This window comes from Tamandua tetradactyla, chromosome 6 (genome assembly GCF_023851605.1).
Source record: "Tamandua tetradactyla isolate mTamTet1 chromosome 6, mTamTet1.pri, whole genome shotgun sequence".
Classification (NCBI taxonomy): domain Eukaryota; kingdom Metazoa; phylum Chordata; class Mammalia; order Pilosa; family Myrmecophagidae; genus Tamandua; species Tamandua tetradactyla.
Window position 1 is genome coordinate 8814184 of NC_135332.1, and position 20317 is coordinate 8834500.

The window sequence follows — 20317 nt, forward strand, 5'->3', positions numbered from 1 at the left end:
TCCTGCTGGAGTGGACTCTTCAGAATTGCATCTACTGGTCTGTGCCCTCCGCTCCTAGAGGAAGCTGGGCTTTTGCATAATGATAACTGCACATTGGTTAGTGCCAAGAAATTGACTCCTCTTTGAACCCTCACAAGACTTAAGGAAAGGAGGTCTTACTATTCTGATTCGAAGCTGAGAAACCGAGGCTGTGAAATGTCACAGGTAACTTTCCCAACATCTCCTGGTCAGTAACTGGCCATGCCAGGATTCAAACGCAGCTCTGCCAGATGCCAGGGCCCTTGGATTTGAACCTAATGACCCAAACGTCCTCTTTGCAAAACTGAGGAGTAATCCATGAGAAACCTATCAACTTTCTCCAACCTAGGCTGCTCTCTTTACCAAAACCTTCTGGGCCCTGAAGCTGAGAAGACTGCAGAATGAAATGACTCTGTGCAGTCATTTAATTTCAAATGGAAACAAAAAGAGGCCTGGGCCCCCATCATGGGATGAAACACAAACACAGGAAATACTCTCTAATTATCACTAACGACGGTAAAGATGCAATCATGCTAGGCACATGCTCAGCAGCCAACATCACAAGCGTCCTCCCTCCAACAGTCCGAGAGCAAGCCTCCTGGTGGCCACTGTTCAGTGGCCTTCTCTGTGGTCACAGGCTCCTGGGAGGCCACCCCCATGGAATGAGCGGGATGTCTCAGGCTGTCCTGCTGTTCTCAGGGTTGCACTCTGAGAGATGCACTCAGGGTTGCGGAGATGCACTCACAAGCCACAGTCCCAGGCATACTCATTTCTACCTTCTGTGGTTTTCCTTTGGCCTAGTTGTTAACTCCTAGAGCCATTGCCCTGGTCTTTGGACTTTTAAAAAAATATGTATTTTAATTCACTTCATTTGACATTATTACCTTATTAGGGCTTTTGTAGCTGGTGTGACTTGCTTTTTGTTTTTTTTTTTCATGCTCAGAATTAGCAGCTCTCTTCTGGAAACCAGACTGCCATATGCTCTCTAATAATAGGGTTTGGTTGAGTCTGAGGCTTCCCCACCCCTCTCTTGGATTGGCCACATGAATTTCAGCCTTTATTCCTAATTAAATAAAACTCTCCATATTATCAACTTTCTCTAGATTGGCACACAGGGTATCTCTGTCCTTCTAGGGGGTGGGTCTGTGTGTGCGTGCTGTGGCACTGGAAAGAGAGGGTTCTGGACTTTTCTCAGAGACAATCTGACCTCAGAGATGAAGACTGGTTTAGGAAAGAGTGTGAGCTTAGGGGTTCAGGGCAGGGCCAAATTCCTGGTTTTGTCCTTACTGGCCAGGTGACCTTGGGCAACTTGTTTAGCATCTCTGAGCTTCTGTGTCCTCACTGGTAAAGGGGGGAAATTAAAGGGGATAATGGACATCAGGGGACTGGCCTAGAGCAGAGACCCAACATACAGCAGCAATTAATTAGGGTTAATAACAGTCTGCTGCTGACCACAGGCCTGGGACACCTGTAACCCTAATTGCCAAATAAAAAGAGGACACCTGTGCAGTATTTGGGACAAACACTAAAAACAGTATTTGTCATTTTATCTGAAATTCACATTTAACCAAGGGTCCATCATTTTTATTCAGTAGCTCTGGCAACCCTATTATTAATATTACTGTCACTCAGACAAAGGCCACAGAAAACATTATTTTCAAAGTAAAGTTGTTTTAAAAAATATGTACACTTCTAAACAATTCAAAGATCACCTAGTGATAAAATAAGAAAAAACAGGCATGTTTTTCACCATGCAATCACATATAAACCCCCTCCTTTCTCGTCAGGTGGACCAGCTGGAAAGAAGCCCATCTCTGTATTTCCCAGCAGTGACAGACTTTGCTACCGTGTGAATTTTCTGCATAAGGGATCCATGAGTGCTCTGAACTGTGGAATTCTAATGACTTATTAGTCTTCACGTGCAGAGGTGCACATCTGGGGATACATCCAGAGCTTGTTTACACAGCCCCATGCCCAATGAGGTGGCCCCCAAACCAGACGGAGGCTGCAGGCAAATGCTGAGACAGGCCAGGTTGGGGTGACAGCCCTGGGAGGCCCTGGGAACACCGCCAGCAGGAGGGCAGAGCCCAGGGAAGAAGAGAGCAAGGACCCCGGCATCAGGTAGTCAGCCACGGAGGGAGACCCCAGATGGGAGAACCAAGAAAAATCGGGTGGCGCAGGCACTGAGAGCCAAGAGCGGGGCCAAAACCAGAAGCCAAAGCACCCAGAAACAGAAGAGGTTAATGCAAAGCAGACCGGAAAAACTGTAGGGAGCACCTGTCCAAGGAGACCAGAGTGCTGAGGATTTATCACCTGAAGTTAGCCTCGTCCTGCCAGATAAGTCATCTATGGGGCTCAGTACAAAATGAAAATGCAGGGCACCTTGTTCAGGAAGTCTTCAGGATTTTCAGATTGCACCCACAGAACATTAAGCCAAGCAAAGGTCCTTCTAGGGGCCCTGCATGAGTGCCCATCACCTGCCCATGGAGTCGGCCCTGGGGTCAAGCCCCAAAGGCTGCAGAGTGGCTGCATGCTGGAAGAGCAAGAGTTGTGGGGCTGCAGAGACCTAAGTGTGACTCCTGATTGGGCCACTCGGGCAAGCTGCTAAGCCTCTCTGTTTCAGTCCTATGAAAAATGGAAATGATATGACCTTTCCTGGCAAGTTGCTGTGTGCCTTTCGTGAAATCCACCGAGCTTCTACAAGTCACATAATGGACATCAGAACACATCAGGCAGGAACAGAGTGGGCTCTGGGGCCTGCCAGCTGAGGTTCAAAATTTGGTTTTACCATTTCTGAGCTGAGTGCTCTTGGACAAGGTTCTTACTCTCTCTTGGCCGGTTTCCTCAACTGTAATATAGGGCTGCAAGTAATATACTTACTCACAGGGTTATGGGGAGCCTTAGCTGCACTGTCATTAGGTGGGAAGCACTTAGCCCCATGCCTGGCACCCCGTGATTTCTGGCACATGCTCGTCAGTAGAGCTGTCCATGCCCCAGTCAGCACCTTCACACAGAGCCATGAGAAGAGAGCAGCTTGTCTCTGACGGGTAGGGAGGCCCCCCTTCACCGAGGCCCCAGGCTGAGAGCTCTGCAGAGCACAGTACTGCATACTCTGGAGTAATACTTTTGGCTTCTGCTGCCTAGTGACCAGCGTGGAGCACTAAGCAGCTATTCACTGGCCTGGGCAGAGAAGACACGACTGCTAGGCGACTTTCTCTCCCTTCCTCTCCCTGCCCCCAACAGGACTAGAAGTATAAGCAGCTCTAAGGAAAAAAGAGGGAATTGGCTAAATACAGCCCTCACCCCCAAGTTCTCTCTCCCACAGCATGGAAAGACTTATAAAGATAACAGCTCCTGTTTTGAGAATGTCTCTACATTTTGGATGCCATTCTAGTCATTTCACATAAATGATAATGCTTAATCTTCTAAAGATGGGACTATTGTTATTCCTATTTTACAGCAGTGGGAACTGAGGATTTGAATAGCTCAAGAGGTTGCCCAAGATCACACAGCCAGTGAGTGGCGGAGCTGGGACCCACTCCAATACTACAGCCCTCTGCGCGCCCTCTGGATGAAATGATGCCCCTGTCACAAGCAGCCCCTGCCTCGCCATCACTTCCCAGGCCCCCCAGGCATGCGACTGCCCCCATTCAGGCCGGAGAACAGATTCAGCTCTGTGTCTTCTCTGTGGGGCCAAATTTTCTCTGTAACACAGGGAAGGTTGGGGGCTGTGCACACTAGGCACCCTGAGTGTCAGAGGGCTCACTCCCTGGGTGGGGCCATCAGCCCATGGCCAGCTCCTCCCAGAGCGGCGGAGCTATGCTGCCCACTGGCCACCAGCCCAAGGAAACAGGTCACCCCATGGCCCGAGCCAACAGCCTACCTAATAGCCTCCATACTTACGCTTCGGTGTATTTATTTCTTTTGGGCTATTTGACTTCATTTAAGCAAAACAGACAGATACCTTTTCAAGATTTCACTAATTCTCAGAGATGGCCCCCTCTCTTCAAACCAGCTCATGCCCTGTGAGTCCTTCTCTGCACTGAAACAAAGATCCAAAGCCTCTGCACTCTCAGGACTCATGAAGGTTCCTGGCCTTCTCAGATGCCTCGACCCTCGGCCAATGGTGGGCCATGCTGGCCGAGGGTCACACCCTGCACCAGCCTCCACTCTAGGGCCGGGCTGGGGCTGGCTGAGGGGAGGGGGCTGGGAGAGGCGCCTGCAGGAGAACTATGGTTCTTTATTCTTCTGAAGATCCACAGCAGCCAGAGCACACAGACAGGAGAGAGCGAGCTGGTGGGAGAGACAGAGAGAGAGAAGATGATGGTAAACCAAGACAGAAGCACAACCCGCTTCCAGTGTCACCAGAGAGAAGACACGCTCAGTCTCACACGGAGACTCTGCACGGTGAGCTGAGGTTACTGCCAGCGTCACCCTAAGAGTTGAACTTAGAGGGTCCCTCACCCCATCTTCCCGCCCCACAGGAGGACAATCCTGCAAGGCCTCCAGAGAGGAGGACCTGGGCGCAGGCCTTACCCCCTTTCACCGCACACCTCCCCCGCGTCAGGGTGGCTGACGGGGTGCCGCCCCCAGCCTGCCCCTCCGGAGAGCTTTTCAGGGTGTCAGTTATCTATGAAAAAGCAAACCTGCCACCCAGGCTCCGTATTTCACTCGGTGATTCTGTTCCCATGGCAACCAAGCCTACGGGGCCTCAGCAATTATCTGTTATCTGACAAGGGGAATGTGGAAAAGGCTGCCGTGGGGTGGGAGTGGGAGCTGCGGGCGGGCCACAGCAGTGGTCCCTCTGGTGGGGAAGGGCCCTAGGGATCCCTTTGGGTCCACCTGGCTACTCCCAGTCTCCTCCCGCCCCCCACTGGGCCTTAAGGCCAGAGAGGCTACTTTCGACCTTTGTGGCTGATTCTTCTTTAGAAAGCCGTCCAGCCATCTCCTCAGTTTCAGGCTGATTTATTTGGATCACTAGTTCTTACCTGGGGTAATTCTGCCCTCTCAACCCCCAGGAGACGGTGGGCAATGCCAGGAGGCATTTTTGATTATTAAGACTGGGGGCAGGTGGAAGGCAGAGCTACATTGCTAAACTCCACCGAGGCACGGGACTGCCAACCCCACCCGCCACAAACAATCTGGTACCAAATGTCAACAGTCCCAAGGTGGGAAATCCTGACCTGGACGCCCACTGTTGCAACAGCTTAGGAACGGCATTTCTTTAAGTATACAAAAGATATGAGAAATGGGCCATCCAACCAACAGGAAGGAGGCCTAAGGAACATGGGAGAATCTTTGCAAAGAGGGGTAAAGAATTGTCCCACTGGGATGCCAACGAACTGAGGCATTCCAGGCCCAGCCATGTCAGTTAAGGCTTCAAGTTGATAAGCAGAGGTTTTAAACTTGGGCTGAAATTATATGCAGTGTCTATACATTTTTGGGCAGAATGGGCTCAGATTTGCACCAGGGGAAGTGACTCAGAAAAGTGTGAAAACCAACCATCTAGATGCCACTGGCTGTGACCTACACTCTCCATTCTCGTGTCCGAACAATTATAATCTCTCCTTACCTGGGAGCCCTGTCATGGTCTTCCCCCTGCCCCAAATCCCAGAGCCCGCAGCCCTCCTCTCTTTGTTAGTCTCAAAGGGGGAATGCCGTCACCGCCAGAGACCCGAGGAGACGTGTGGACACCTTCCCAGCCTCAGAATCTGACCTAGCCCCACTTAAGCAGGCAGCAGCCACCGAGCACCTCCAGTGCAGACATACCTGGTTTACCTTCATTTCGTTTGGATTGGTGACTCGGTCCAGGCCATAGTCCAGCACGTTGTCCACTCCAGGCTGAAAGAAACAAATGCAGCATAAGGACACCAGACAGTGAGTCTCCAGTTTCTGATTGACTTTGTGTCTAGGCCAAGCTGCCAAATGTGAAGTTGAGCTGTGAAGGGCATGGGGCCTAGACCGTGGGGAGTTAAGAGGGTGTGTAAGGCCCACTGGGGGAGCAGGTAAGCTCTGCGGGGGCTGTTCTGATGCCACAGCAGCTCCATAACCTAATGTGGCAGGATGGATAGATGGATGAACAGATGGATGGATGGATGGATGGATGGATGGATGGAAGGAAGGAAGGATGAAAAACATTCCAGCTCACTAAGACTCACTGGATGGATATGTAGGACTCTCAACTCTCCCTCCAGCTCTTCCCCACTCTACACAGCTCGGTGTCTAGGCTGGCCTGGAAGCAGAGGAAAGAGACCCCTCCGGTGCTGTGGGAGAGCCCAGCTGCAGCACCTGTGGGTTCCAATCCTGATTTCCTACTTCCCAGCTATGCAAAAGATCTTGGGAAACCACTTGCCCTCTCTGCACTCACTTCCTTTCTGAGAAATGGAGAGGACTCCTCCTCCCTGGCAGATTATTATGAGGATTTGACGAGATGGGGCATGAAGCTCTCAACAGTGGGCAGCTATCACTGAACAAAGGGACTGTGAGTAGAAAGGGCTGGGTCTGCGATCCTTTGTCAGGCCCCTTCTCTGCCAGGCATCCAACTCCCCAGCCAATCTCATTCTCACTCAACTCCTTGAAGCCAGAAACTTGGGTCTTTCACTTCACTCTATGGTGTTTGGTGCCAGGCACCCATCAAGTACTCAAATGTCACCAGTTACGCTGACCTCCCTAAAGCAGGGAGTGGAGGAGTAATGGGCTTTCTCTCCACCAGATTGAGCCCCAACAGGGTCAGGTACCTTTGCAGTTCAGAGGTGGGGTTACCAAATAAAATACAGGACACCCAGATAAATTTAAATGTCAGATAGACAACAAGTGATTTATCTACCAATATTAGTATACTTATTTTATTTCTATGCCAAAAATATTATATCTAAAATATGTTTTACATAAAATAATGTATTAAAAATTATTCAAAATTCAAATCTAACCAGGCATCCTATATTTTATTTGCTACATGTGGCAACTCTACCTTAGCAGGCTACTACCAGGGCAAACAGAGGGCATACAGCCCAGACCAGCGAGAGAGAATGGAAAGAAATAGAAAATGGGCAGGAAGGAGGGTAGGGAAAGGGAGACAGCGTTCTTTCCCTCCTTGTTACATATGGAATGAAATCACCAGATATTTATTAGGCACTTATTATGCGCTGGACATCGAGCTCGGTGCTGGGCCCATGGTGAATACGGCCCGAGGCGCCTGCCCCTGTGGCCCATCCAAGCTTGTAGGAAGTGGCCATTTGGCAAGTAGTCACTCAAAGATGAATAACAGTTGGAACAAGTGCTGTGTAGGGGTAATGCAGAGGTCTGAGCGTGTGTGTGTGGGTGTGTGTGCCTGTGTGTTCTAGTGGGGGCTGTTATCATCAGAATGAGTGCCTCTGTCTAAGGGAGATTCTAGAAGTTGCTCCCTCCACCTGGTATGGAGAGCCCCTTCCCCAAGCATGATTAAAGCCAGACGCCACAGACACACACTCACACACACACTCACACACATGCCTGCACACACACACACTCTCATGCATTGACACATCCAGCCCTTGCCTCCCTCACTGCTCCTGCACAAACCTCAAAGTGAGGTCGTCTGCTTCACTTGAATTAATGATCCAGCTCTTTGCTTTGACTTTGCCCCACTCTGGGGGAAATAAACTCCGCTGCCCTGGAGCACTCGTGGAACTGTCATCATAAGCAGCCCAGACTGGAGGACCTTGATCCATCGGAGCCACCAGCCTCCCGCCGGACTTCCCTGCTCTCTGCGGGTCCTGCCCTAGCTCTCTGGGCTCTCCTGCTGCCTCCATGGAATGAAGTAGCCAGGCTCGGACCCCTGCCGCCCCTGCAGAGCCACCCAGAGCTGCAGACACATGCAGGTGGTCCCATCCCAGCACTCCGCCTTCAAAACTCCCAGAGGCTGCCCTGCTGCCTTGGCTGGTTCTGGAGCATCAGGTCCCTCTCAGTCCTTCGCCAGGTAGCATAAAGCCTTTGGGTCCTCTGTGACAGCCAGAGAGCCACTCCGACGCAGTTTCTGGCATACAAGAAGGTGCTCGAAGGAGATAAGCCAGCGCTGCCTCTCAGTGCATGGGAAATAAGGGCAACGGCGCACGCTGCAGAGGGCTGCTGGGAAAGAGAGGGGCCGCTGCCGCTCCCAGCCCTGCACCCCAGACAGGGAACCTTCCGGAGAAGACCCAGCACCCTCCTCCACCCACTCAGCCAGAGGAAACGTCAACGTCGGGGGGTGACGCCCCCAACAACCACGCCTTGGGCATCAGCCAAAGATGCAATGCTTTAAATGTGGTGTACTTTAGGTCAGGAAAGGATCTGTGTGCACCTGACGACTGCTCCATGAGGGTGACAGTTTCGGGAATCAGCACTGCAGACCAGGGCCACCTACAAGGCTCCCGCCGTGCTCTCTGTCCCTCCTGCTCTCATCCCCTCTCTCACCAGCACTCTCTTTCCTAAAGCATCAGTTAAGACCTTTTTGAGGCATGGGGCAGAAAACAAACAATAAAATAAAATACCAAATAGCTGTAAGAAAAAATAAAGCAGGATAAAGACAGAGTGAAGAGGCTGAACCAGGGGAGAAGGGTTTTAGATTGGGGGGCTAGAGAAGGCTGCTCCCAGCAGGTCTCAGCTTGAAGCCCACTTCCACACGTCCCATCCTGTCAGGTCCCTTGCCTCTTACAAGCTGCCCTGGCATTCTGTAGATCTCACACTTATTTGTATAATAATCGTTGATCTTTGTCTCCCCACCAGGTTAGTAAGCTCCTTGAAGGTGTATGCCCACATTTGTCTTGGCTCAGTATCCAAATCCAAACATCCCTCACTGTCTAGAAAGTTCCTGGCATAGAACAGGCGTTGACAAAATATTTGTTGAATAGGCTGCAGTTTGTTTAAGAAAATCTAGACCACACAGCTGATGTAAATTTCCCTCCTGGTTTTATAATATAACATTATATGTCAGACCATTTTCCCAGGTCATTAAATGGCCTTTAAAAGAATTAATGTTCATTCAACAGCCTCACAATTTTCTGTCACTGTGGAAAGCCAAAGGAACGTGCCTGGGAGTTCTGTGATGAGAAAACCCAGCACATCCTTTCATTTATTTTGCCCTTCTCCATTGATGGACATGCAGCCCAACCTCAACAGGAAATGGAGGGCAGACATCCTCTTCTCTGGGGGAATGTTTGTGTAGGTGGTTGAAACATAGGCCATTTAGCTTGACATGCAATCCAGTGACCTCTTGATTTAGAGCACACACTGCCAAAGGCAGTCTCTATCCACAAAACCAGGCCTTAGCAATGGGCGACAGCCTTGGGAAGCATGGAAGCAAAACTGCTTGGAATGCCCCAAAAGTGACATTTCCAAAGGAGGCATTTCTCCCTACGTTCACTTATAAAACAAACTGTCATTTGCGTCATGCTTGGACTAGAACTTAGTCCTCTTTGCGTAAAAATGGGAGCAGAATGTCATTTTCCTTCATCACCGGATGCCAAACAATGGATGGCACTTGGGCTTGGGCCCCATGCGGAATGGGGTCGGATCACTCACCCACTGCCGGCCACGTCTGATCCTGGCCTCTGCTGGTGGCGACATCCTTGACACAACATCTGGCGCAACATTCCCTCCCTCCCGCAAATCAATGACCCCTCCCTATACTCCTTCAGCACTGGGCTCTCAGCCTGGAGAGCACTGCTCCCCTGGGCAATGGCGATTTGAATTTTGAGCTCCTGGAGAAGAGAGAAGGGCTCCACGCATGAGTCCTCCGTGTACAGCAGCAGTAATGTCAAGCTTTGGAGTCAGACAGATGTGGACTCACATCCCAGCACTGCGCAAGCTGTTTAACCTGAGCTATGATTCCTCCATCTGAACTGGAATGATGACCCTCCCCACTTCACAGGGTCACTGCCAGGTTCAAAATGAGAAAATCCAAGCCAGGAGCTTCACACAGGCACGTGGGAAGAGCTCAATAACATTTAGCTGTGATTTCATTCCCAGCACCTAACCCCTCACCTGGCTCAACAAAGCCAGGTAAGGGCTCAATAAAGGTTTCACCGAATAACAAATAGACAAATGAACACATGAATGAATTGATTCGGGAACATATGCTACAACAGTTGGTTAGCGTCAGTCCACACACTGGCTGCTTTCCACCCCCCAGTGCCAAATGCTTTGTTTGCGTTGGCTGACTTTTCCCCCACTGAACTGGCAGTGTGTTTGGGTCTCCTGGAGACAGTCTGACAGTCCGCAAGCTCCTGGGCTTCCTGGGGTTGTCAGTCAGATTGCTCAATTTCTAAGCTGAGATATTCTTCAAACAGATGCTCTCCAAACAGAACAACTTCCACCCTGCTCAGGTCAACAAGAGGCTGACAGTGTTTATAAAAAGTCTGGGAGAACAGGGTCTAGATGCACTGTGCCTCATCTCTGACTACTGGCCCAGTTTTGATTTAGGGGAACAGCAGAGAGAGAGAGACTAGATGAAAAGAGCAGTTTCGTGTCCCAGGATTTTTACGACTGCTCAGAGAACATCAAAGCCTGATTCTGAACTTTGGTCCCTAGTGCTATCAAAAGAGGGACCACGTGCATGTGAATCCACGCAGTGACTTGAACAATCTGCTAATAACCAAGGAGGTTACAAAGAGCCTTAAATGTACTAAGACATCACATAACATGTTATGGGAGATCAAACAGCACAGTGGTCAAGACGGAGAGCCCTGCAGTCAGCTGTACATGGGTTCAGATCCTCTGTCACTTACGAGCTATGTAACTTCGAACACGTCATCACTATTTCTGAGCTTCAACCCACTTATCCTTAAAATGGGAATAATATTACTGCTTTTCACACAGAGCTATGAAGATTAAATAAGACAATGAATGTAAAATGCTTAGCACAGTATTCAGCACACTATCAACTCTCAACTAATTTCTCTTGTGATGATGATGATGATGATGACAACAATGATGATGGCGGCAGAGGTGGTGGAGGTTGTAGACGTGGAGATGGTGGAGGTGGTGAAGGTGGAGGTGGACATGGTAGAGGTAGAGGTGGAGGTGGAGGTGGAGGTGGTAGAGATGGTGGTGTGGTGGAGGTGGAGATGGAAGTGACAGAGGTGGATGTGGTGGAGATGATGAAGGTAGTGGTGGTGGTGGAGGAGATGGTGGTGGTGGAGGTTGTAGACGTGGAGATGGTGGAGGTGGACGTGGTAGAGGTAGAGGTGGAGGTAGAGGTGGAGGTGGAGGTGGTAGAGATGGTGGTGTGGTGGAGGTGGAGATGGAAGTGACAGAGGTGGATGTGGTGGAGATGATGAAGGTAGTGGTGGTGGTGGTGGAGATGGTGGTGGTGGAGGTTGTAGACGTGGAGATGGTGGAGGTGGTGGAGGTGAAGATGGAGGTGGTAGAGGTGGTAGGAGTGGAGATGGAAGTGACAGAGGTGGAGGTGGTGGAGATGATGAAGGTAGTGGTGGTGGTGGTGGAGATGGTGGTGGTGGAGGTTGTAGACGTGGAGATGGTGGATGTGGTGGAGGTGAAGATGGAGGTGGTAGAGGTGGTAGAGGTGGCGGGAGTGGAGATGGAAGTGACAGAGGTGGAGGTAGAGGAGACTGGTGGAGGTGATGATGGTGATGATGAATTTGATGGTAATGGGGGTGGGTGGATGTGGGGGGAGGTGTGGTGGCAGATACATTGTGAAGTTTATGTATTTCTAGGTACTTATGTCATCCTAGGCAGAGCCATTCAACCAGGTGCCTGGAGTGAGGACTGAGAGTTTAACCCACAAGAACTGGGGGGAACTCAGATGATAAGTTTTTCAGTTGGGACTCCTGGTTACAAGATCATGGAGGAGAAGAAGGATGCTAGGTAGAGAGTTAAAAAGCCAGTGTGTGGGGTTTTGCATAGAATGCAGTCACACTGGCATTCCTACACTGCGGAGTCTCCATATATTTTCTGGAAGACATTCTCCATTCTCCCTGGTCATGGATGCTACTGGACACCCAGGCATCTTACAAGATGAGTGGTTCATCTGCCATTCTCCTTTATCCTTAGCAAGGCTCCCTTCTTCTGGAATATATGACCAGGTATGGGCTAAACAATGTACTGCTTCCTTTTCATGCAAGGATTTCCCTCCTGAGCTGTCAACAGGTGGCATGTCCTGGCACTGTTTCTCCAGGACCTGGAATTCAATCATCCACCTCCTTCCAGCCAGCCCCCAGGGGCCTGGGCTGAGCATTTTCAAACTATTGTACCTAGAAGAAGAACTGTGAAACAAATCAAAACCAAACAAGCTGCTTGGGGATCAACCCCAGGATATAATCTGACAACTAGGCATCCAAACAGACGCCTCCACAGATGGACCACCTTAAGGGAATCCATTTGAAGACAGAAAGAAAACAAACAAAATGGCCAAAACCTGATGAACCAGAAGTTCAAAAGTCCTTAAATTCTGGCACCAAGACTGACCCAATTCACGGTCTGGTTCTGAGAATTTCAGATACCTAGCAGGCGAGAAATCTAAAGAAGGAGAAACATTTGTTTTAAATGCTTCACCTTCTGGAATTCCCTTCATATTTCCCACTCCCCATGATCAGTAGGCAGCACATGGGTCTGACACAGAAGGAAACTGAGGCACTAGAGTTAGCTACAGTGGGTGGCAGTCAGTGTCTGTCTGTGTTCAGGGATAAGGCTTCCATTTCCCAGGGATGAGCTGTGACAAGTTACACTCAGTTATGTCCAGCTGGTTTCCCTGGACCTTTAAAAGTGCCAAAGCCGCAGGTGTAATATGCTCTAAACAATAAGATGCTTAGCAAACACTTATTCCTTCTCTCCTCCTCCCGTCTCAACCCCTAGTGAATGGATACGGGAAAGCAAATGGGGAGCGAGCAAGAGACATGAACCGTGCCTTTGGCTTTCAGAGTTTCAGCTGTCTATAACATTTTGATTTTCTGCTTTGGAGCCTGAGTTAACGATTTTTTTTCCTTCTTATATTTCTTTTCTAAGGCATGATATCCTGGCCCTCAACAATTCCAGCCCTTATAACAGAAATATGCATTCACATCCTTCCCTTGGGGAATTCCAACTAACTCCTAACTCCTAGAGGTGGCCACAAGTAGACCCCATGCAGACAGTGCATTTTCCTCTTTCAGCAACAAGGCACTGGATGCTACCCTATCAGTGAGCAGGTCCTTCTGCTGATCCCCTTCTAGCCCCAGGAGACAAGCTGGCAGTGAGCTGGAGAGCACGGGGAGGGGTCAGGCGCAAAGGAAGAGACGGGTTAAAGCCAGGGAGGACAATACTCACAGGGCATCGATGCACCAGCCAATATGCCTTCTCTTGGCAATCCAGCGCATACCTGTCTGCTTTGTTCCTTTCCTTTCCAGTCCTGAAAAGTCAAGAGCCATGGTTAAGGCCAGTCAGTAATACCTGGCAACTGTTGGTCAGTGATGGCCTCCATTCCTGCTGACCTGGACCACTCTCCCCAATCTGCCAAATAATCCAGACTGGCCATAAAAATAATAATGGCGAATGCTAACGTCGCACTTACGGGCGAGGTACCCTCCCAAATACTTTTGCTTGTATGAGCTTGTTTAATCTGCCCAGTGACCCTTCTTCAGTTCACAGGTCAGGGAACTGGAGCAAAGAGAGGCTAGGTGCCCTGCCCAGGGCCCCGCCATGAGCAAGCGGCAGAAGGGGGGCCAAAGCGGGGCTTGCACGTGGGCAGCCGGACCCAGAGTCCAGCCCTTTCCTGGGAATGTGCTGCTGAAATGCCATCAGGCTGCCAGGACCGAACACAGAATCAAATCAGCCTCACCCTGAAATGAGACACGGACGACACTCTGAGCTGACATGGGGACCAGCTGACTTCTTAATTTTCCCTGCTTTGGTAAACAACACAATCATCATCTGAACACACCGGCAGCAGTCCATGCTGAGGATGGGATGGGGACCCTCGCCCTGGGCTGTCCCTTCCTGTTAGTCCCACCCTTTCTCTCCAAAGAGGGGCTTTTCTGAGGCCAACTTATCATTGTAAAAGGCTCTTTCCACTTTCATCTCTTTGTCTCTCCCGTTCCCATGAGGGATAGCAAATGATGCTGGGCTTTCCTTCGACAGGAGCGAGCGACAGAAAGCACCATGCCGTGGGCCCCAGTCAGCACCATTTCCACGGCGACCCGAGCCCACGCTTAGCAATGCTTGTTTTCCCAGGCAACGCGGGGTGACGCACGAGCCCTTCACAAGGCAGAGACGGTGGATTTATTTCCCAGCTAATGTATCGTGAAGAGCACCCAGGGAGCCAGACGGGGTGAGAAGTGCCATTGCAGCGGGGTGTTTCACCAGCCTCTTCGGGAAATTAAATGTGAACACTGTCATTCCCACTTCCCCTCGCCAACCTAACTGGATTTTCTACCAGGTTAATCAGCCACGTGTCCTCAGGAGGAGGCACCATGGGGGACCTAAAGCCCATGGGACTTTCCAATAGTGGACACGCTTGTAAATAAAGTCAACCCTAAATTACCCCAACACTGTTTTCTGGCTTTGCTTTTCTATGATGTGTGTTATTGGGGAAGAGTCACGAGAACTGGATCCCAGGAGAGCCCTAAGCTAGGTGTCATTTTAGGTTGTCATATTATGATTCCTTTTTTTTTTTAGCAACAGCATCCACTTAATCAACTAGTAAGTTATGTATTTGTTGATCTTCCACTATGTTTCAGACACTGGGAATATATTGGTGAACCAAACAGGCAAAGTTCCTACCCTCGAGTAGCTTTTGGTATGAGTGTTACACACCCAAGTGAGAAATAAGTATCAATTTGCAAGTTGAATTACATGCTATAAGGAACTGTTCAAGGTTCAATAATGCAGAATTATTATAGGACGGACTCTGTGGTGATTTTAAATATGCCCACAAATCCTTTGACACTCCTTCCATTGAAGGTGGGTCTATGTCACAGACCCTAGAAGCTGGGTGGGCTCTTGTGAATGTTCTGACTAACGGAGGGGGGTCACTGTGTGACTTCTGAGGCAGGGCCATCAAAAGCGGGACAGGAGTCACCTTGCTTGCTGAAATGATTGCCCTTGAAGCTCTCGGCCAGCTGTAGCCTGAGACCACCGTGCTATGAGGAAGCCCAAGTTAGATCACATGGAGAGACAAACGGAGACACACAAACACGTGGAGAGATACAGCAAGAGAAGACGACATGTGGAGAGACCCATGGAGAGAAAAAGACACATGGAGAGACACAGGGACAGGAGAAGACACATGGAGAGACACACGGGGATAAAAAGACACACGGAGAAACACAGGTAGAGGAGAAGACACGTGGAGAGACCCTCGAAGAGCAGAAGACACATGGTGAGACACGGGGAGAGGAGAAGACCCATGGCGAGTCCCAGGGACTACACGGAGAGAGTACACACTGCCTGGCTAGCCCTCACTGCTCCAGGCCCCTTGCTCTAGCCATGTGACCACACCCATGAGAGACACTGAGTCAGAACTGCCCTGCTGGCCCTTCCAATTTCCTGACCCACAGAAACCATAAGAGATAATAAAATAATTGTTACTGGTTTGAGCCACTAAAGTTTTGGGTGCCTTGTGGGCAACAATGGTCCGTTAGAACAGCCTATGTGAGGAAGTAACATCGGAACTGAGAGTGCGCTCAGATACTGTCTGAAAGGAGTGACATGATCCTGTTTGTATTTCAAACTGGACACAAAATGGGAGCAGGTAAGTCAGTTGAGAGGACGTTGCCATGTTGCTCATTCCAAGAACTGGAGAGTATGGGGCAGGGAAGAGAGCCATGGGGTGGAGGCCAAAGACTGGAGGAAAAGAAATGCTATGGTGTGGGCAGCACAGAGCCTTGGCCAGGCTGAAGTCAAGGCCCGAGTGGTGGGGTCTCTGGGGCCATAAGAACAGGTCTGTGCTGCAGGAAAACCAGAGCCTCCTGGAAGGCACATGCCAGGTGAGAAGGAGGCTGGCTCGACCAGGTAGGGACAATGAAGACAGATTTAGTGCCAGAAATGGTTACAGGCCTGGATGACTGATTAGATATGGGGGTAAGGACGGTGGCAGATGGTGTTTTCTTTACTACTATGGGTAAAACTGGAGGAAAAGAATGTTTGGGGACTGAGGGAAACATTCAAATATGGAGAAGTTACGTGTGAGATGCCCATGGGGCATGAACATGATGATGTAGAGTAAGTGGCTGGAGTCTGAGTCTGGAACACTGAACAGGGGTCTGTGTTGAAGAACTCAGAATAGCAAGATGGCTACCTCATGGGGAACGCTACATGGTGAGACCCTAAATCTAAAATTAGAGGCCCCTTTTGAGTTAAGCAATGGAGTGAATGGAGGAAAGCCAGCACCTTGAATGGAGAGAGCCTTTTAGGAATTGCTCATTCCAAGAACTGGAGAGTATGGGGCAGGGAAGAGAGCCATGGGGTGGAGGCCAAAGACTGGAGGAAAAGAAATGCTATGGTGTGGGCAGCACAGAGCCTTGGCCAGGCTGAGGTCAAGGCCCGAGTGGTGGGGTCTCTGGGGCCATAAGAACAGGTCTGTGCTGCAGGAAAACCAGAGCCTCCTGGAAGGCACATGCCAGCGTTTGTGGTCCACTGGTCACCAGACTCATCGTGCTCAGAGCAGAGAGGTGAAGGGAGCAGGGAGCCCCAGGAAGGGTGGGCACATTTTTTTCATCTTTGTGCCCGTGGGACCTAGCCCTGTGCTGGAACCTAAGCAGGAACTCAAAATTATTACACTAAATGGAATGAAGTAATACTAGCCTGAACTCTGCCACTACCTCACTGACTAACCTTGGCCTAGTAATTTTGACTTTTCAGTTTCCCCATCTGTAAAAGTGACAGATGACAACAATTACTACATTGGCATTTCCCACACATCACTCCCCTCGCCCCAAACACAGTTGAAGACAGTCTTCAACAACTCACAACATGAAGCCTAAAAACAAATACAAGTGGTGAAGGATCATAAAGCGGTTCCCATGTTGCTCTGACTCAAACATGCCCAGGCAGAAACACGCTAGTGGCTAAAAAGCAGTGCCAGCCCTTTCTTACTGCTCTTCTCTTTGAATCTAAACTATAAGGACATAGTTCCCCCAGCAGAGGCAATAAAGCCATCTCCTGTGAGCATTTTACTTTTCCTAAACTAGCCCTCTTGCCTAACTGTGCTAACCACTTCTTCAATTCCAAGGCTGCTTATTGAGAATGGGGTCTCCAGTGTCCAGCCCAACAGTGTACCAAGCAAGACATTTTGGGGGCTGGGCTCGAGGTGAGTGAGGATGGGCCATCTGCTGTTTACCAGATAGCTCTGGTTCTCCCACTTTTCAGGCAAAATGTAGGACTGTATGTCTTCACCCATCTCATCTTTGAGGTTGGGAATAACCAAGTGGCTTGCTTTGACTGATGAAATGTGAACAGAAGTGACATGAGTCAACTGTGAGCCACACAGGCTCTCTCTCCCTCTGCTTTAACCACAGGCAAAGCCCAGATGGTGCCACTCCATCAGGATAGGTCAGCAAGTGTAGACAAGGTGGGGCACAGCTCCCAGCTGACCCACAGGGGACACGGACCATGAGAGAACAATGAGCTTTGTGGTTTCAAGCTCCTGAGGTTGGGGGTTGTTTGTTACAATGGCTTAACCTCATCCTGACTGATATGATACACTCTTCCCCATTACTCATCTTCCCCAACATTTACATGCGGCTCTCACTAAAGACTTAGAGCCCTTGGGGGGACTTTCAGCTCTGGTTCTAATGTAAATGGCAGGTAAATGAAAAAGCAAATCTGATGCTATCCCTGTCCTGCTTAAAATCTTTTCATGGCTCCCTGTGGTCCTCAGGACAAATCCCTTTCATGATCTGTTCCTATGGAAGCTTCCAGCCTTTTTCTAGTGCCCAAGCTCCAAGCTTTCTGCTCCAGCATCAAGGAAATGCTTAGTAATGGGTAAGCTCTTGCCTCCCGACTCTGGTCCTATCTGCTTAGAACACTTCTCACCCGACCCCACCTCTCCTCTTGATCCACCAACACTGGCTACTTCCTATGTGGAGGAGAGGTCACCTCCACAGCTGCCTGTGCAAACCCAGGGCAGCATCATGACCTAATGACATCTGTCTGACCTACTGTGTTCTTTTAGGCCACATGCCTCGCCCCATGTTTGCCACATCAATGCCCAATAGAGATTTGTTTTAATTAGAGGAAGCACAGAAGGGAGGGAGGGAGAGCTGCAGAGGAAGACCATGATCTCTTTAATCCACTCACCTGTACTGCTCTTTGGCCTGCATAATGACAAAGTCCCACTTGTAGTTGATTTTTTTGTTCAAGAAGTTGTAATTCTCCTAGAGAAGGAAGACATAATAAGAACACTGAGTCCCATGACCCATGCTGTGTGTGGCAGGGCAGAACACCCTAAGTCAACCAGGGATTGCCTCGATCTTGCTGGAACTGCAGACCCAGCCACTTGGCCGTCCACTCGGGCTTGGCCATGGTGTTCATTCAAGGGGTAGCAGAGACTTCGCCAAAGGCTTCACAACAAGCCCTACTCGGCTTGGATTTTTCTTTAAATAAATATATCCCAGATGCAATTAGGGCAAAAGCACTAGGGTTGGAGAAGAACATGGAAACTCAACATAAAATGCCACATATCTACAAAGATAAGCCCTATGATTGATGTGTTGCTGGTCTTTCTAAAAGCATGTCTATAAAGAATAAAAACAGTGAGATTGTCATCCTCTGCTAACAAATATTAGCCCCTTGAGGGTTAAGATGTGTTCTTTGGGATATCTGACTCACTCACAGCTGCAGTCCTTTGTATTGTTTTCCTACCACTCACTCAAGCTGGAATCTGTTACCCAAGGGTTGTTGATTATCACGCTGATTAATTGTTATACTGTTTGGGGACAGCAAAAGGAAGATGGTAAACAGTGTGCCCAGTAGCCAGTGAGGCAAGGGCTTAAGTTATGGCATGAGGAACCAAAACTAGACATGGGGAAGAATTGACTTTCACAAGCTGCTTCAAAATAAATAAACAAAAAATGAGGACAAAGTGCTCTTCTTAGCAAGGGAAGAAAGCTCAGTCACATCAAAGTGTGAATGACTCATGACCGTTTAAGAGTGACAGGCCTTTGAAAGAGGTTTCCTGGGGCGTTAATGCCTGCCTTCTAAGGCAGTGGTTCTCAATACTGGTCTCTGGCCCTGCGGCATCCCACAGCCACCGAATCAGAAACCTGTGGGGTGCAGCCCAGGAATCTGTGCTTTAAGGGGCCCTGCAGGTGATGCTGATGTGACTCAAGTCCAGAACCACTGCTTTAGATCACGGATTATCACTGATCACCCATCCTTAAATCAAAGCGAAAGTTCCCACACCTGGCCGAGCTATGGCATCACCTGGACAAGGTTGTTAAAACACAGCAGCCCGCTCCCCACCCCCACCCAGATCTGCAAAATCTCCCAGGCCAGAGTTCAAGAATGTAGGGTTTTCAAATTACTGCCCAGGAGATGTACTGGACCAGCGAAAGATGAGTAAAGAGGCAGGAGAAAAATGGGGGCTGGAGAGGGGGCAGGGCTGGTTTATGGTGCAGCCAAACCATTGCAGGCAGCATCTTTCAAAATGCTTCAGGAGGTTTCCTACCTAATCCAGGGGTCCCCAGAAATTTTTTTAACTTTGGGGTGCCAATGGTTTTATTTTGCCAAGTAAGGGCATTTTTCTTAAAAAGCCATACCATCTATTATTGCCATCATTTCAAACAGGAAGAAAATTTTAGCACAAAAAAAGCAAATCACAGAATAAAGGCTGTTCTACCCAAGAAAGGACATATGCTGGGTAGCATCTTAGACCTAAGACTCATGCACATATAACAGTCCTCATTTTCTGTCTCTGCTGCTCTTTCCACCTCTTTTTCTGGACCAGGGAAACTAGCCCAGTCCTGCAGAACACCAGTTTGAAAGTTGGGTCGGACCCAGTTAACCTCAAAACTCAACAGAGAGGGAATGTTAATACACATGAGATAGTGGACAGTACACACCCCACTTTCTTTCCCAAAGTGACGCCACAACCTACAGAGCCCTGGGTGATGGGCTGAGCACTGTGGAAGATTCGGCGCTCAAAATGAAAGAGGAAGAACATAGTAACGGGGGAAGAGGGGAATAACAAGAGCACAAGACTATATTCCATTCAATTACAATAACCTAGGCCTTGAAAGCACCTCCATACCTTCTCATATTCTTCTAAAATCCCTTTCTTCTTGATATTTCGCTTGGCCAGATAGATGGCTGGAAAAGAACAAAAACATTTGCTGTCATCCTCATAATTCAA

At 49.4% G+C, this 20317-nt stretch overlaps 1 protein-coding gene and 1 long non-coding RNA gene across 5 annotated transcripts in view; one reads left to right on the forward strand and one right to left on the reverse strand.

Moving 5' to 3' along the window:
- Positions 1 to 20317, reverse strand: part of RGS9 (regulator of G protein signaling 9) — a 72087-nt gene that overhangs the window by 34731 nt on the left and 17039 nt on the right. The window contains exons 6-9 of one of the 2 annotated variants that reach the window (XM_077163641.1): positions 20216 to 20274; positions 18265 to 18341; positions 13297 to 13378; positions 5797 to 5859 (exon numbers count right to left, since the gene is read on the reverse strand). In XM_077163641.1, the coding sequence (XP_077019756.1) occupies positions 5797 to 5859; positions 13297 to 13378; positions 18265 to 18341; positions 20216 to 20274 (281 nt within the window). Of the gene's footprint in view, positions 1 to 5787; positions 5860 to 13296; positions 13379 to 18264; positions 18342 to 20215; positions 20275 to 20317 lie in introns of both variants that reach the window. The other variant, XM_077163640.1, reaches the window with a different exon arrangement.
- LOC143687049 (uncharacterized) lies at positions 4730 to 14505 on the forward strand. 3 transcript variants are annotated; one of them, XR_013177364.1, is made up of 3 exons: positions 4730 to 5186; positions 5660 to 5895; positions 14107 to 14505. It is a non-coding gene; the product is annotated as an uncharacterized LOC143687049 (long non-coding RNA). The 3 variants fall into 3 exon arrangements; XR_013177365.1 differs by having other exon boundaries at positions 14200 to 14505; XR_013177366.1 differs by having other exon boundaries at positions 4730 to 5011.